Below are 17,977 nucleotides of genomic sequence, written 5' to 3'. Positions count from 1 at the left end.
TCTCTAAAATCATCTTGAGTGTGTGTCCTGAGTGTCTCCCACTCTAGAGTGTAAACTCCGTGAGGGTAGGGCCTGGCCTGTCTGTGTCACGTCTGCGCTCGCCGAGTTAGACCAGCACCTGGCACCTCGTAGCTGCTTAATAAATATTTATTAAGTCATCCTTATATTCCTGGGATAAACCAACTTGGTTGTAGCGTACTGTCTTTATTCCCACTCTCGATGAGATCTGTTTTGCTGATATTTTATGTAGGAGTTTTCTGTATATATTAATCAGTGAAAAGGACCCATTTCCTCCTCTGAAATCCCCCTCTACTATTTTCTCCTTAGACTGAGCTGGGGAAGTATTCTCCTTTTTCTCTTCTCTGGAGGAGTTTGTACAAGACAGAAATGATCTCCCCTTGAGAGTCTGGTAGAACCCCCCTTTAAAGCCCTCTGGCCCTGCTGTTTTTCTTGATTTTAAATGTTAAACAATTTTAAGAAAACTTTAAATAACTGCTTCATTTCCTTAATAATCATAAGACCATTCAGGCTATTTCTTTTTTTGACCGTTAAGGCAAGTTTTCTTCTTCTCGGAACTTGACCATTTCATTTAAGTTTTCAAGCTAAATTAAGTCGAGTGGTTACCTCTGGAGGTTCTTGGGCTCCGTAATGGGGTCATGAGTATTCATCATATTATTTAAAATCATATAGAATATTTAAAATCATATTGAACTAATGACGACAGCGTGTTTTAAATCAAGGATTATGATTAATCCAATTCTGTGCACTCAAGTTCCAGTGAAAATGCATATTTGCTGAAAATTTGAGTGACTTAATCTATCTTGGTGCCCAGGAGCAGACATTCCTCAAAGGTGAATCCTGCAGGTCCCCAACGACACCGACAGGCCTGGATGGGAACTGTCCATGTAACCCAGCCTCACATCTTTTCCCAATTCAGACTCTGGAGGAAGGTCCTGGAAGACCTCTCTGCCATATTCCACAGGCTGGGTACTGCACTACAGCACCCCAGAATGTTAGGCCCCCATCTGTCCAGGATTAAGTAAAAGCCACAGCAAGTTTCCAACAGCAGTTTCCTTTTCACACCACAGACAGCAGCCAAGAGAGAGACTGAAGGAATATCCCGGAAAAGACTGAATTGCAATGAACTAAACACTGAGCTGAAATTCAGGACAGCCCCGCGGCAAGACTGGCTCCTCTGCCAGTGAAATTACGACGTGACATTATATTTCTGGGTCGTTACTATGCTAAGAGGATAAGTGGATCAAAATGAAAGGAATTTCTGAACAAATGTGGGAAGGAAGGCATTATCAAGTCTTTGGATGTCATTAGTTGTAACAAAGTTTGGAATTAATCATGACACCGTGCAAAATGGTAAAATACTTGCATGCAGGGAGAGGGGGAGATGTGGAACCTGTAAATTTATGCCAGCTGAGCACTCACTGTGGGGGCGTCTGGCAAATGGATTTACTATTTTGCCAACTCTAGTATAAAGTGTTACAAAATTGCGACAAAATTGTTTCTATGCAAACAATTGCTTAAAAAAAGGGTTGTTACACCAAATACCTGTAATTCATACTTTCTGAGTAATCACAAAGCCAGAGACTAAATTAAAAATATTAGAAATTATTTTTCTTGGAATCATGCTGAATATTAAGATCGAGATTTTCTTTCCTCCCCAACTCCCTCTCTTTTCCATCAGTCTTACAATGTGCCAATATGACTTTAGTTTTTGTGGGGAAAGGGCAGAGGGAGGAAGGGACAGGGATATTTGAGACAGCAAGTGAAGGGAGGCGGGTGGGTCCAGAGATGGAGAGATGGGAAGTCACTCAAACTCTACTACTTTCGTCTGTAAACAGGGATTCAAAAGTCTGTCTGTCCCGACAGGCTCCCAGAGGTGATGCTATGCTTCTCGAGAAAGCTCTACTCTCCCTCCCTCCATTGGCATAAAATCTGTCCTAGAAACGCCTCATCCTTACACTTCAGCAGAACCACAGGGGGAAAAAATTACCTGAGCTCTACTCGTGGCATTATGGATTTTTCTGGAAAACGGGGCCAAGTTCCTTGAACATTTTTCTACCAGGAAGACCCATATGAGTTAAGTCACTTTCCAAGAGTCCTTGCTCTCAGAAGATTCTGTAAGACTCACTGAAGAATAATGGCGCAAACAGCAACATTTTAAATTTAGAAGGCTCCTCCTGCTGAGAGAGGCCGCCCAAAATAGCCCAGAGACAAATCTGCAGTAACTTTGTCAAATTTCTAAAAACTCCATCAGGACAGGAGGCAACAGAACGCCTCCAGATCAGCGCTAGGGTCACCCGCGGCCCATAAGCTTCAGGACTCGTCGCGATTCGTCCACTCAGCCAAGGCCTCAGCTGGGTTTTAATGATCCCGGCATCCAACACCCAACCACCGATTAATTAGTGGAGGCTGTTACAACTGTCCCCGTGTCACGGATGAAATTGAGGCTACAGCCTAGTCGTCTTTGGTCCACCTAATAGAGAGAGAGAGATGGAGAGACAGAGAAAGCAAGCTTTTCCTCATTATCCTTAAAAAAGTACTTAAACCAACTAAAAATGATCTACTTCCAACAACAGTGTTTCCTTTAGGGGCAAATCGTTTGATTTCATTTCTAAAATCAAGAAGCAAGACGAGTATCTTACTGTAAATTAGAACAAAGGGTCGCCTCCCGACCCTCCATCGCCCCAGTTCCCGAGGACGTTAGTCACAGAGGCCGCATCACTACGAGCCGGAGACGGGGACAGCCTCTGCGGGGGGCGCGATAAAACCGAAGCGGCCCGGTCCATAGGTGGAGTAAGGCGGGGAGAAGACGCCCCGCCGGCACACTCCTACGGAAAACTGAAGCGTCGTCTTTGACCCCGGGGTCAGAAAGATTTATTACTTCCTCGGTGAGGGAGAAGCCTCAGGCCAGCTCGAACGGGCGGGCCGGGAGGAGGAAGCCTGCGAGCGGCGCTCGGCATCCTCTGAGCGCTCCCGGGCGCGGGTGCGTCCTCGGTTCCCGGAGGGGCCGGGCGGTGCCGACCCCGGGGGAAGAGTGGAGTGGGCGGCTGCTGGGGGATTTCTGCCTAAACTTCATCACCAACTCTTTCCGAGAGCAAAAATGTGCGGCTGAGCCCGGCAGCGACACGCAGAACCCAAGTTTCTCAGAGCTCGGGGCGCGCGGGCGCTCGGAACCCCGCGTCCGCGCCCTGGCGCTGTGCGCACGGATTGCTGCGGCCTCGGCCACGCCGATGGAGGCCCAAGCGGCGCCGCCGTAAATGGGGCCCCGCATCTCCAGCCCCCAAGGCGGCGGCGGCGGGAGCCGGGCACGGCGAGGGGGGCGGGCGCGGGGCGCGCGGAGGGGGAGGGCAGCGCGGCGAAGGGGAGGAGCCGCGGCGACGGACGGCGGCGCGCACCAACCCGGCGCCGGCTGGCAGGAGCCGCGCAGAGGCTGGCCCGAGCGCGTTGCAGCCGCTCGGCGCAGGGGGAGTCGGACAGCAGCATCCTCCCGGGCTCCGCTTTCGCGCGGTGGCGGCGGCGGGGGCTTCCTCTGGCCCATTACCTCCTTGGCCAGAAGCGGCTGGTACCGGGGGCGGGGCGGGCAAGGGAGCGCTGCGGCCCCGGGCTCCTTTGCTGAGAGCCGTGTGTGCAGGATCCTTGCGGGCCAGTCGCAGGCTGCGGAGCGGCAAGGGCTGCCGGCAATGCCCGCCCGGGCATCCTCCGGGTGATGGAAGCAGCAGCTGCTGCCACCGCCGCTGCAGGATCGCGCTGCGCCCCATCCACCGCCGCCAGAGAGATGGGAACATTCGGGGCTCAGAGGCCGAGAGCGAGAGAGGCGGAGCCGCTGTGCCGGGAGCTGGGTCCCGTATAAGCCCCCTCCCCGCCCCCCGCAGCCGGCTTCGCCCCCCGGAGCGAGGAAGGAAGCTGCGGTCCCGAGAGGGCGGAGGAGACGCCGCTGGAGCCGGGCGCACTGGGCTCAGCGGAGCGCGGGGCAGGGCTCCGGCCCCGGTGAAAGTTTCCCTTCCCGAGCCGCAGGGCGCTCGCTGCCCGGAAACTCTGCCCAGGGCTTGGGCTGCCGAGTCCCGCAGCCCCCTCGGAGGCGCGGGGACCCCCAGCGAAAGACGGGGCGCGAGAACTCAAGGAAAGAGTGACAGCAGGACAGACCGCTGGGCCGTGATCCGGGGCGCGCCCGCGGCTCCAGGTGAGCGGGGGAGCCAGGCAGACCCGAGGGTGGGCGTTACTTAGGCGCAGGAGGCGGCTGGGGAGGAGGATTGCGGGTCACCGGCTCACTCCGCTTCCCCTCGCAGGTCCTCCTCGGAGCTGCTGCCATGGGAGAGCCAGCCCTGGGCGCCGGGGACCAGCCGCCGCTGCTGCCGCGCCCGCCTCGGAGCCGCGGCCCCAGTCCCCGTGCCCGAAGCCGGCCCGCTGCGTCCCCCTCCCGGGCTGCAGGGCCGCCTCCGCCGCGCCGCCGGCCCAGGCTGTGCCTGTGATGAGCCGCAGCCCGCCGCGAGCCCTGCCCCCGGGCGCGCCCGCCCGGTTGCTCCCGGCCGCCCCTGCCGCCGCGCCGCGCGCTCTGCTCTCGCCGTGGCCCCGGCGCCTGGGCCGCCGCTGGCCCGCGTCCCCGCTCGGAATGAAGGTGTTCCGCAGGAAGGCGCTGGTGCTGTGCGCAGGCTACGCACTGCTGCTGGTGCTCACCATGCTCAACCTCCTGGACTACAAGTGGCACAAGGAGCCGCTGCAGCAGTGCAGCCCCGACGGGCCGCTGGGTGCCGCGGCGGGGGCAGCAGGGGGCAGCTGGGGGCGCCCGGGGCCTCCTCCCGCCGCGCCGCCCCGCGCACACACCCGCCTGGACCCCCGGGCCCCGTACCGCCCTCCCGCCGCTGCCGTCGGGGCGGCTCCGGCAGCCGCGGCGGGGGCGGCGGGGGCCGCGGCCCCTCCCGGCAATGGCACTCGGGGCACCGGGGGCGGCGGGGACAAGCGGCAGTTGGTGTACGTGTTCACCACGTGGCGCTCGGGCTCGTCCTTCTTCGGCGAGCTCTTCAACCAGAATCCCGAGGTGTTCTTCCTCTACGAGCCAGTGTGGCACGTGTGGCAAAAACTGTACCCAGGGGACGCCGTTTCCCTGCAAGGGGCGGCGCGGGACATGCTGAGCGCTCTCTATCGCTGCGACCTCTCGGTCTTCCAGCTGTACAGCCCCGCCGGCAGCGGGGGGCGCAACCTCACCACGCTGGGCATTTTTGGCGCGGCCACCAACAAGGTGGTGTGCTCGTCGCCGCTCTGCCCCGCCTACCGCAAGGAGGTCGTGGGGCTGGTGGACGACCGCGTGTGCAAGAAGTGCCCGCCGCAGCGCCTGGCGCGCTTCGAGGAGGAGTGCCGCAAGTACCGCACGCTGGTCATCAAGGGCGTGCGTGTCTTCGACGTGGCCGTGTTGGCGCCGCTGCTGCGTGACCCGGCCCTGGACCTCAAGGTCATCCACCTGGTGCGCGATCCCCGGGCTGTGGCCAGCTCGCGCATCCGCTCGCGCCACGGCCTCATCCGTGAGAGCCTGCAGGTGGTGCGCAGCCGGGACCCGCGAGCCCACCGCATGCCCTTCCTGGAGGCCGCTGGCCACAAGCTGGGCGCCAAGAAGGAGAGCGTGGGCGGCCCGGCGGACTACCACGCGCTTGGCGCCATGGAGGTCATCTGCAACAGCATGGCCAAGACGCTGCAGACGGCCCTGCAGCCCCCTGACTGGCTACAAGGCCACTACCTGGTGGTGCGGTACGAGGACCTGGTGGGAGACCCCGTCAAGACCCTACGGAGGGTGTACGACTTTGTGGGGCTGCTGGTGAGCCCCGAAATGGAGCAGTTTGCCCTCAACATGACCAGTGGCTCGGGCTCGTCCTCCAAGCCTTTCGTGGTGTCTGCACGCAACGCCACGCAGGCCGCCAACGCCTGGCGGACCGCCCTCACCTTCCAGCAGATCAAACAGGTGGAGGAGTTCTGCTACCAGCCCATGGCCGTGCTGGGCTACGAGCGGGTCAACAGCCCCGAGGAGGTCAAAGACCTCAGCAAGACCCTGCTCCGGAAGCCCCGGCTCTGAGAGGGGTTCCCGGGGGCCCTGACTCTGTGGAGACGCCCACAGGAGGATTGTGGTGTATTCAAACGAGAACAGCCCAGACCCAAACTGAGGAAGCCCACATATTCTGTTATAGCTGTATAATATAAATAACCACACAGGCACTTGCTGTCAATGTTTTGAGTCATTGAATTTCAAGGAACAGCCACAATACTACACAAACATCTCAGAAAAGACAAGACTGGAAAGTTCTGACCAGCTGCCCCTCCTCTCCTCTCCCCTGCCTGTCTTCCTTTCCTTTTCTCCCATTTCTTACCCTCTCCCCTACCTGCCTTCTATCTTGAAGTGGGATGTTGATTAAATCAAGATCCAGTAATCCAAATCTTGTTTACAAAATTTTCGTGGTATCTGTGAACCTGTGAAAGAGTCATCTGGATGTGGGGGGTGGGGTGGAGAAAGGGGAAGTAGTCCAGGAGCAAAGAGCCCCACTGGGCGTGATAAACCAAGGAGGCATTCTTCTCAAGTAGACTTTTGTGAAAAAGGAAAGATTATATGTGAGTATTAATAAAGAAGATAATAAATAATATTCTTTTTTATATTTGCCTCCATTACTTTGGATTTACCCGTGTTACTTGTCCTGTGTAGCTTCAGACAGCCTCTGCTTCCCCTCCCCCCAGCCGGTCTTTCCTTCTGTTTCCCAGAGAACAGCTAACGTGGGTGGGGGCAGCTTCTGACTCTTTGATAAGAACCTGGAGTTGTTTTCTCATATGTAAATCACAGTCTGTCAGGTGCCCAGGAATGGGAACAAATCTTCACATTCTAAAGGCAAAAACCAAGCAGGGTGGTGGAGGAAAAAGCACACACTACTTTCCTGTTCCCTTTGGCACAGAAAGGAAGAAGCAACCCTTGAGGATTTGAAGGCATTTGGTTTTAATTACTATTAAGACTGGGGAACCTTGCAGCAGAGACCAATGTTTTGGTCCTGAGGTTAGTTCAGAAAAAGGATTTTTTTAAAGAAAAGTATGTAATTAAACTTCTGATGACTAGAACACAAACCTCAAAAATTAGTGTGAACATATTGTTGTCAATGGGGGCAACTTCTTTGGTTAGAAAAGTGACAGAAGTGTATGTGTCTGCAATGTTTTTTGCTGTTGACAAGTACACGGAGGCCTATGACAAGGGGAGTTTCGTCTGAGAACTGTAAGGGCACTCATGGGCTTTTCCTCTTCTTCCTTGCTTCCCATCCAAATTAGTGCAAAAGAGAATGTGAGCTTACAATGGTTTACTCGGGATGCCCATGGGGTCTGTTGCTTTTCTTTATCATGTTTCCTAAAAATAAAATTGCAAAGAAGCTGTAACGTGTTGCAGACTGTATAAGGCTTCAGCCAAGAGCTCCTTTTAGATATGAAAATGAATTATGGGGAAGAGGAAATGAAAATGAATTATGAGTTAGTGTGTTGGACTGGAGATTTTTTGGTATTTTCCAGGGAGAAAACCATTGCAATTTTCCTACAGTGGTAATGGTGTTGCTGCTGTCCTGAGCCATTTGTGCTGAAGCCTTCTACAGAATGTCATGTGATGATAACATGTTATGAAGCTTAAATAGGAACAAGAGACGGTGCAGTTAAATATTATAGTAACTATGATACAAGTTCAATGTCATCATTACTTTATTTTACTATAATTTATTGTGAGATCTCTACTGGCCAACCTGTATAGGTTAAATGCTGAGGATTTTATTTTAAGGAAAATACAATGAAAAGTAATATGTACATGGGAAGTATTTTAACACAAGATGATTCTTAAGTATAATTTTCATCACAATGTGAAATCTAACTACACTGTTAAGAATTCCAAGATAAAGCAGCACAGAGGTTAAAAAAAAAAAAGATGTGTTGAGTAATGGATTTTAGAACACGTTCTAGAATGGTTATTTCTTAATTTACTAAAATGGTTTAAAGCATTGTGTTTATTAAGCCAGGTTGTAGCTATAACACATCGAAAACCATGTTTTCTGTATTTTCATGGTAGCGCCTATGCTGAATTATCTTCAGCAGCAGGAAGATATTTGTAAGAGCTTTAATATTTACTTTAACATTAAATGAACAAAATAAGTATTAATGTTGGATGATTACAGATGAAAACAGGTTTAACAGGAAATTAAGACAGCGTCATTAAAAAGCAACCACTCTGAATAAGATAACCACTTAAAAACAAATTTCATGTGGCAGTAGAACCAGCTCTTATAACTTAATCACAGTAAAATTTGTGCTTAGTTTTTGAGTGAAGGATTTTGAAGCAGTTGAATTCACTCTTCTCTCAGTATATCTCAGGACTTTCGTTGCGTTAAAGTGGAATTACAATGTTTTTGGATCGTGTATTTAAAAAAATATTCGATGCTGCGTCGAGCCTTTGCAGCTTGCAGAGCATTCATGGCCTCTGCTCAGATGAAATTTTAAGCTAAACACCAACAGTTCTCTCCTTACTGTGTTTGGATGGAGTTTCCGCCTGTAATTCCATTGTTTTGTAGCAGCTGCATTCTCTCCACGCTGCCACTCCTGGGCTCTGCAATTTGAAAAGGTGAATTGTTGCTCCTGGAGATTTGTAGCTAGCTGCATTCTAGGAAAGCGAGACAGGTGTGCTTCCCACCAACCACCCAGATAGTCATGTCACTGACACTCGGCTTCTACAGGTTTGAGAAGGAGAGAAGAATTTTTTTTTTTTTTGGCACTAATAAGCTTCTGTCAGCCGTTGGTGCAAGCAGACCTGTGCCACAACAAATTGCAGCAGAGCCTGTGACCGTTTCTGAGGCAGCAAATGTGAAAGAGAGCCTTTCACATTTCCCAAGTTGGCAGTACATCCGTCATCAGGAGGAAATATTCTTCAGAGCAGGTTATCAGAGGGATTTTTATTTTCAAATTCTGCTAAACTGTTAGCACGCCTGACTTACCCCTTTGACTTTGGAATGCCTTTGTTAATTAGAAAGCTCTGTTTATAAAAACGAAGTCAGCCCAGTGCATTTAGTTAACAAATATGAGTTTGGAACAGGGCAGTGGTGCAGGCTGGGGGCTTGAGTTTCAGGGAGCTCTGAGGCCCTCAAAGGCCTCATTCAGACTGACCCATGGGGACCTGGCAGGCGGGGACTGGGGCAAATCCTGTACCTTCAGTGTCCGCCACCATCAGTATTATTTTATTGTTTACTTTCCCAATTGTGTTAGCAAGCTAAAGGCAGGGATCAGAACATACCTGCAGAACGGTTGCTGCCTAGTGCCTAAGGGAGGGCCTTCAAGTCATTCATTATTGCAGAAACCATGGGATGCTTTTATATTGTTTTAAGGGCTGTGAATGCACAGTTTGAAGGACTGTGAGGTGGATTTCACCAGGGCACAGGACAGTTACTTTCAGGAAGTTTGTGCTGTTGTGGTGCTGAATGAGGCAATGGCTGCCTGCGCCCATGCATCTGCATGCCCGGCCCAGATAGTGCTGTCCAGGATTTCTGTTGCACACAGCATACTTGTGGCTGGATTATGCTCTCGGTTTGAAATTAATGTGAATCTGAGTGAGACCATTAAATTGTTATTCCCCGGGTCTGAGCAATGAAATAAAGAACATGTTTGTAACCCAGTCTCTAGAGATGACTTCAGAAAGACCAAAGGGAAATGAAAAGGCGTGTCTGACCTGTAGTCGTGAATAAGGATAAGGTGTCACTTTACCACCCTCCTCCAACTTTCTTCCCTCCCCACACACAGCACACGCGTGCACCTGCACATACAGTGGAGTTTCGGCATTGTCTTGAGGTCTGGAAAAGAGAATGTTTTCATACCAGCTAACAGGTGTGTGGGGAGGGACACTTGATGTCAGGCCTCCGGAGAGTAAGTGGCCGGTTAGTCTATCAGAATCTGTGACAGTTCTGTGTCAGGATCCAACATGGACAGATAGAAAATGACAATCACAATTTGAAGAATGGCTTGAGGTGAGTGATGTTATGTCCGGAGGTAAACGCACAGTTTACAGACCCCTTTTGTCACCCACCTTGAGGAGGGGCCTTTCAACTCTGTCATGGCTAAGAACATAATTTGTTCCTGTACTTTCCTTCCTTTCTGGGCGTCCCTGCTGCTACTTGTGCAGTCCGAGCCTGAGCCACTGAGCTGCTCAGGTGCACGCTTTGGCGTAAGTGTTTAATAATCCAAGTTACAGGGCTTGACTTTTATTACATCTGATGCGATTCTGCATACCCTTAATCAAATTATGCTAAGGAAATTGTTAAATTCTGAATAACATGTTAAGTTTATAGAATGAGAAACTTTATGAGCCAGTGTTTGGGGGTGGTATTGTTTATAAACTTGAAGGAGCCGTGAGGGAGCAGGAGCCTGTCTGTACACTTGGCAGGATGACAAAGGGCGGCCAAGGCCAAAACTTAAGTTTTGGTCGAAGCAGTTATTTGTAATCAGGTGTCAAAAGTATTTTTGGGCTGCTTAAACTTTCAGGTTTGTGACAGTCACCCTGCCAAGTGAATGACAGTGAAAATGATTACTGTAACCCAAAGCTGTACTCAGAACCATTCCATGATGTCTCCCATCCGGGTGTATAGACAGGGCTTGACGGAAATTCACCTTGAAGCACAGAGTCCCCTAGACAGGACCAGCTGCCTAATTTGTGAGGCTCAGTGCAAAATGAAAATGCAGAGCTCCTTGTGAAAAAATTATTGAGCATTTCAGTTTGGCAACAGCAGGGAATTGAACCAAGCGTGGGGCCCTTGTGAGCGTGGGGCCCTCGTGAGTGGGGGCCACAACCTACACAGGCTGTGTGCCATGAAGTTAGTCTTGCGTCCAGATGTAGAGACTAAATGCCTAACTACAGGACAGAGCAAATAATAGTGGTCTACAGGTTCCTGGAAAGTGGGTGCAAAGGTAAGAGTTATTGTGTGTAACTCTATTTAAATCGAAGACATCCTGGCAAGACAAGAGCATTTTGCGTGACGGAATTCTAAGGAGATGAGTGCACACAGGACAGATAATCCTTGGTGACTGCAGTGAGTGACTGACAGTGGCGTCTGAGTCCTGGTTGGGCTTGAGAACGCTCGGGACCGATCCTGTTAGGCACCGATACAGCCTGGGCTGTTGCGGGAATCCTCACAAGAACAGGTCAAACGTCTTCCATGAGGATGGAGAGGGTGGCCTCCTTGTCCTCAGCATGTGGATGCTGGCAAGTTCTGCTACTGACAATGTTCCCTTCCTTCCGGAACTGCTGTGGGACTCTCTCTGTTTGCTTCGCGTATAACAGAGAGGGAAAGTCTATGCATGGAAAAGTAAAATGTCACGTCACAATAAAGTCAAGGAGTAGAGGTGCAAGATGGCTAAGCCAGCTGGTATGCCTCCTCTGTATGCCAAGGCTAGTAGGCTAAGTTTGTTTTAATTGTAGGTGTGATATGTCTCACTTTCCTCTGGGTAACAGTTCTCTACTCTCTCTACCCCTCTCCTGCCTCCCATTTCTTCTCTACTTTGTGAATTTCTACTTATTATTGAAGATCCTGGATCTTTTTAAGGCTTTTACTTATCAGCCCTGTTCCAAGATGCAGAACTGTCTTTCTGTCCCCCATTCCCTCCTACTGCCTCGTGCACAGGTCTCTTGGTGTGTGTCCCTGCAGATTAGGCTTCTCTGTTTACAGCCCACTTCCTCTCCTAGTCCAGGTCTTCTGGAAGGGAAGGGACTGGGTCCTATTGTGTGTGTGTGTGTGTGTGTGTGTGTGTCTCCCCAACACCAAAGGAGCATCTTGCTCGTAGGTCTTTAATAAGTGAGTGCTAAATAAAAGATGTCACCCAAGCCAGAGCAGAAGGGATTGGGGGGCAGACACTTTGATAAAGAGGCTTTAGAGTTAGTATGCTACATTCCACCCTGTCCTGAACTTCGTGTGTGTGACAGACAGAAGCTGAAAAAGAAGGCAAATTAATATGGACGAAAAGGAATACCAAATAATGTGTGCGGAAGGCCTCATATGTGGTCTTTCCATATTAGTGTTTGAAACAGAGAAACAATAAATTGCAAAAAAGAAAGGAAACAACTGAATTATAGTCAAACAGAAATGATACAATTTTTTAAGGGCCGAGTAAGAAAATGTGTTACTATAGCGTAGGTGGAGGCTGTGTATTTGCTTTTGTTATGCCAGCTTACCACCAGTATGATGGTCTTTTAACCTTTTCAGGGGCTGGAAATTTTTAAGAAACAATGTGGAGGTCTAAATATTACATTTCTATTTTCAAATGTCCCAGTTACTTTGGCAAACTCTTATTCTCTCTAGGACTGAACTAGCTCCTGGGAAGAATTAAAATATTTGCTGTTCTTATATTGGTGCTCAGTATCTTTAGATGAAGGAGGGTATGATGTTGTTCCTTTTCACAAGAAAAATCGAAATGAAACACATTTTCTTTCTGAAATAATGGCATTCACATTTGTGGTTTGTAGCCCTGTTATTTACCCAGCCCTCCTTGCCGGTGAGATGAGCATTGTTCCCAGGACGTGAGTTCTGAGTGTACTCTATTTAGGTTAAGTCTTTGCTGCACATAATTTTTCATTTATATTTTCACATTTCCCAAGTGACTTCTCAATGTTCTGTGCTCTTTATAACTTTCTATCACCATTTTAATTTCACTTTCAAATGACCTACGTAGCAATAACGATGGTGGTGATAATAACAATAATGCCATCATTTACCCTTTGCGGAGAATTCGTTATGTGTCAGACACCGTGCAAAGCACTTTATATATATCCTCCTATTTGATTCTCATAACAATCCTACGGGATAAGTGTTATGACCGTCCCCATTTTACAGAAGGGAAATATAGGTGAGATGGGTAATTTTCCTAAGGTCACACAGCCAGTAAGTGACAAAACCTCTTTCTTTTTGCTTGGTACAACAGAGATCACACTGTTTCTATTTAAGGGACACCAACAAAATAGCAAATGGTTTTGTCCCAGCCAAATGCTTTCTGAGAAATGCATCCTGAGTGCTAGAGACATTGTGCCTTCAGCCAGGGAACAGGTGGTATCAGTATCTTTAGAGGTGAATTTTTTGCAGCAGAAAGAAAAAAGACATTGTTGGCTTCAGTGCTGTTGATCAAAATTCCTCTCAGAATGACCTTTGTTTAGCACAACATGCAAGAAGCCATTTTGGTGGGGGGAAGAAGCTCCGTGTAAAAGCTGACCAGGAAATTTGGGGGTTGGGAGAAAGAGAGTTTGAAAGGAGAGCGGAAGACGTAATGGAGGAATAATAACGGAAGACAAGCAACGTGATGGGACGCTGGAGCCTGGGGAGGGGACGCTGCAGCCATGCTCCCCAGCGGAAGGGAGTGGCCAGTGACAGGAAGAACGATGCTCAGCTTGGAGTTGTTTGCCCCACTGAGCTGTACTGTAGTGGCCTCTTGAGCCCCCAACCTCCAGTTAGGCTGCTGCATGCTTCCCCTTGAGTGGTGGTGCTTTGCATGCTGAAGGGGTCAGAGAAGTGCCAACCAGAACAGCCTGGGGCTACAAACTCAGAGCTAGAGTTGATCTGTGGAGGTCTTCTGTTGGCTTACCCCAGAAGTCCCTGGCGGTGTTTGAGAGGGAGGGAAATTTGTCTCTAACTGTGCCTTGGGGCTTCTAGGCAATCTTACTTAAATTTTAAAGGATGAAGTGGCCTGAGCGCAGCTCAAGGAGTAGGGGATGTCCAGGAGGCTGATATGTGGCTGGTAACTCAGACTATGCAGGTGGGGACCTGGTCGGCAGGTGGAGACCTAGCAAAGTGAGGAAATATTGGTATATTATCAACACTGCTGTGATCAAGTCAGCTCAGTCATTTACAAGTGTGGAAACTGAGGTGCAGAAGGGCTGAAAGACGTACTCTGTGTCCCTGGAAATCACAGTCCCTGCTTCCCAATCGAGGGCTCTCTGACAGTCTCGCCCTGAGACCTCTTACTTCCTTGGTTCCTACCAATCTTTTGGCCACTCTGATATCTCTCAATGTCTGTATAGAACATCTGGGATCAGAGAAGGAGTGCCCTTTGGGATTCTGGTCAAGCTTTAGTAGGAGATGAGGTTGAAACAAAGCAGACAGCTGAGTTTCTGGGCGGTCTGTAAGTGTCATTCTAGGAGGCATCAGTCAAGGTTCTTTGGTTGCAAAACTGACTCAACTACATTGAGCAAAACAGGAAATTAAATGGAAAAGATGTGGGGAACCCACAAAATTGAAGAACAGCTAAAGAGTAAGGCTGGACACTCTGGTTTCTTTCCTCCTTCCCTCCATCTGTCCGGCATCCCCCTTCCCTTCATCCTCGCTCCCTCCCTCTCTCACTCCTTCTCTCTCTCCTTTCTTTGCTTTCCTTCACACATTCAGAATTCAAAGTCCTGGGAGAGAGAGTTGCATTGGCCGAGGTTGGGTCAGGTGTCTGTTCCTTGGCCTCTGAGCTGGGCACCTTGACTGACAGTCCCAGCAACCTGCACACAGAGTGGGGAAGTAGTTTTCCACAAGGAAATCAGGGTGCAATTATCAAAAATAGGGGGGGTGGATGCCAGGTGGCCTCAAACCAGTAAATGTTTTCTATATTCACATATAGCTTTAGTATTAGTCTCCTGTTACCTTGAATAACTGGAGGCTATGTTTTGTCGAGTCCATTGCACACAAGGCGGTTCACTCTGCATGGCTATGGGAAAATGTGGGCAGAGATGCGCCTTATTAGTTACTGGGGCTGCCATGCTTGTTGGATATAAATAAGAACATTCATTTATTCAGTCTTAAGTAAGGTGGATTAATTCAGGTAGTGAAATTCCTGTGGATACTGTATTTTGTGATGTGCTTTCCTTCAGGTTTTAATAATAAGGCCGCCTTACGCTTCCATCATGCTTTTTAGTTTACCAGGTATGGCAGATAGTGCTGTTCCCATCCACTATCCATGCTCCCTTCTTTCTTCCTCATGGAACCTTAATTTTGTTCAAGGAGGCAATATGCTCGGCTAAAAATACTTCCCAGTCTCTCTTGTAGGTAGGAATGATCACGTGACAGCCAATAAGATGTAAACGGAAGTCTGCTGGGGATCTTTAGGTAAATGTTATGTTTATGATATAGCTAGAGCTTCTTCTTGCCTGTTTTGTCCTCTTCCTTCCTTCCTTCCTTCCTTCCTTCCTTCCTCCCTCCCTCCCTCCCTCCCTCCCTCCCTCCCTCCCTCCCTCCTTTCTGTCTGTCTGTCTGTCTGTCTGTCTTTTCTGCAGATTGAGTGTGGAAGTGGGGCCTCTATCTTGTGACTGAGAGGCCGTCATGAGGGTAAAAGTCACTTGTAGAAAGACCGAAGCTAGGGATATTGATGACATCACGGAACTGCCACACCAGCTGTGGACCACCAGAATATCTGCGGTTCAGGAAAAATAAACACTTAATTGTTTAAGCTGCTGCTGTCAATTTTTTGTTACTCACTGTCAAATATAATCCTAATGAATATGCTAAATATTCTCATTAATATTTTATTAGATCATTTGAAACTTGCCACCACTAGGCAGAGGCAGGATTATGATCTGCCTTTTATGGAAGAAACTGATACTCAGAGAGGCTAAGTGGCTTGTTCAAGGTTGCAAAGTACAGTAAATGTTAGTTTTGATGTCCAAATTAGTACTCTTTCATCTCAGCCAGTGGTTCTCAACTGGGTGTGAGACTGTCCCTGCGATGTGGCTGTGGGGAGGATTGGGGGCCAGCCCTTGGAAAAATGTGCTTGTATGTGTGTGTGTGGTGTGTGTGTGCCATGAGTGGGGAGTGGTATTGGCATTTAGTGGGCTGGGAGCAGTAATGCTGGATGTTCTTCACGCACAGGACTGTCTCCCGTAATGAAGAATTGTCCTGCTCCAAATGCCAATAGTGGTTCCTTTGAGAAATACTGAACTAAATTCAGCCAAAGAGAATTATGTACTTACTGACTCAGAACCAAGAATAAGGGCGGCTCATAAAGATACTCAATAAATGTTAGGTGATAATGATATCATCGGCGTCATCATCACCGTCATCATCACTGCTATCTTGGGCATTTGCGGCTATAATGAACTTAAAGGTTGCATATTTCTCTAGCTGCCTTAGGTTAGGTGTAGAGAAGCTGGCTAACTGGATGATGGGTAATGGATAGGGAAGAAGTAGGAGGGATACTGGATTGGAACTTTCAATGAGATCAAAGATTTGAGATTTTATATACATACATATATGGCAGGATAGAATGTAGGACGCGTGGTCAAGAATTCTTGAGACCTACATTTCTGAGATGGTGCAGTTGTTACTGATCAAGGGCTAAGGTAGTTGTGTTGGATTGGAGGTAGAGATGTTAAGGAGCTGAAAGACTAGGATGTCGGAAGAGCCGCCAGCATGATTACTGAAGTCGTGGATAACGGCGGCAGAGGCCAAGGTGGGGAGGAGGTCATTGATCTGGGCCCCCAAATCTTGCAGTTGTCCCTGGCTTTTGAAGATGACACATCTCTCCTATAACTTATTTGGTCTCTTCATGTCCCAGTGCACAAGCTAGCTCATTATTGCACCTGTATGTTCATACCTGTGGAAGCTCCTGTTTCAGCTCACACCAATATCTCCTTTCTTTGAGCACAAATTAGTAGTCAGCTGCACAGTATTTTGTACTGGCTTCAAAATAGTTGACCTGTGTCAATCTTGGCTATTTTCCTATCTAACTCTAATCTCTTCAGGAACAATTAAACCACACTTTTCACTTCTTATCTCCTGCACAGAAGTAGTGAATGAAATTTCTGGAGTGACTGAACTACTGTGGCTGAGGTAGAGGTGGGGCAGTGTTGTGTTAAAGGCTCCCAAGAAAGCAATCAATAGTCCTTTCCAGACTGGGGACTGTGTGCCCTTTGCCTGGGCTGGTGACACACACACACACACACACACACACGTTGTTGTTGACAGTATTTATTCTCCATGCTATCACTGCCCCCTGCACAAGCTTCTACCACACCTCTGTTGTGGTGACTGTGGGCTTTTGGCTGCTCAAACCCTGAGCTTCTTTTGGGAATCCATGCCTCCTGCTCTCTCAGTACATGTGGTTCTGCTGGTGCTAACTCCCTCCTAGACTCTATGGTTTGCCATTGGGCAAGTCTGACTTCCTGGGGCACAGTGATTGGTTAAGGGCTGAGCATATGACCCAGTTAGAGCCAATGAGATACCTTGAGATTTTTGCTGTGACTTCTGGGGTAGGCAGGCACTTTTATTAACAGGAGAAGACATACCGACTGGCATCCAAGTTTTCTCCAGGAGAAGGGAGCCAAACCACAGGGAGCAGAGCCAAAAGATGGAGAGGAAGAAACCAGGGACTGGTGGAGAAAGAGAAACTAGGTCCTGGTGACGTCATTTTAGCGCTGCTTCACAGTGGACCTGAGGTCACCTTACCCCGGCTTTGCAATTGCAGGAGCCAGTTACCTTCCCTTTTGGCTTGAGCCACTTTGATGGGCTTTTTCTTCCTCATAATGCAAAGAATCCAAACGAATGCTGACGTTCTCTGGTGTGTTGTAAGCTGTCTCTCCTATTACATGCAAGCTCCTCTAAGCCGGGCCCTTGTCTTACCTTGTGCTTCCAGCAGAAGGCACAGTGCCTGGCTCCTGGGACGCCTCCAAACCATGTTTATTTAATTGTGAATGGAATGGTTTCGAGCTCACTTTACAGCGTTGCTACTCAAAGTGGGGTCCTCAGACCAGCAGCAGCCCCTCCCTATCCTGCCAGATCGGAATCTGCATTTGAATAGGATCCCCGGGAGATCTATGTGCACATTAAAGTTTGTGTAGACCTGTAGACAACTTCATTTTGCAAACATCCAGCCTGGAGTGGTTCTGCGTGAGGAGCACCACTCAGTTCAGTAATTCTGGGTGCATTTCAGGCCTTTTTCAGTGGGCATGTTGCTCATAGGG

At 49.2% G+C, this 17,977-nt stretch overlaps 1 protein-coding gene across 1 annotated transcript; it reads left to right on the top strand.

Annotated features, from left to right (window-relative positions):
• The first annotated feature begins 3,460 nt into the window (after nucleotides 1-3,460).
• On the top strand, nucleotides 3,461-9,670 carry CHST2 (carbohydrate sulfotransferase 2). The gene is made up of 2 exons (XM_058551416.1): nucleotides 3,461-4,198; nucleotides 4,305-9,670. Exon 2 carries the CDS (start codon nucleotides 4,487-4,489, stop codon nucleotides 6,077-6,079), a length of 1,593 nt encoding a protein of 530 aa, XP_058407399.1. The 5' UTR covers nucleotides 3,461-4,198; nucleotides 4,305-4,486; the 3' UTR covers nucleotides 6,080-9,670.
• Nucleotides 9,671-17,977: the final 8,307 nt, after the last annotated feature.

The sequence above is a fragment of the Diceros bicornis genome, chromosome 2 (assembly GCF_020826845.1).
Source record: "Diceros bicornis minor isolate mBicDic1 chromosome 2, mDicBic1.mat.cur, whole genome shotgun sequence".
NCBI classification, from domain to species: domain Eukaryota; kingdom Metazoa; phylum Chordata; class Mammalia; order Perissodactyla; family Rhinocerotidae; genus Diceros; species Diceros bicornis.
The sequence above is the reverse complement of the archived record's forward strand: the minus strand, read 5'-3'. Positions and strand labels throughout refer to the sequence as shown.

Excerpts from the sequence above, each read along its gene's own strand:
- CHST2 (XM_058551416.1), top strand. The coding sequence starts at position 4,487 with ATGAGCCGCAGCCCGCCGCGAGCCCTGCCCCCGGGCGCGCCCGCCCGG.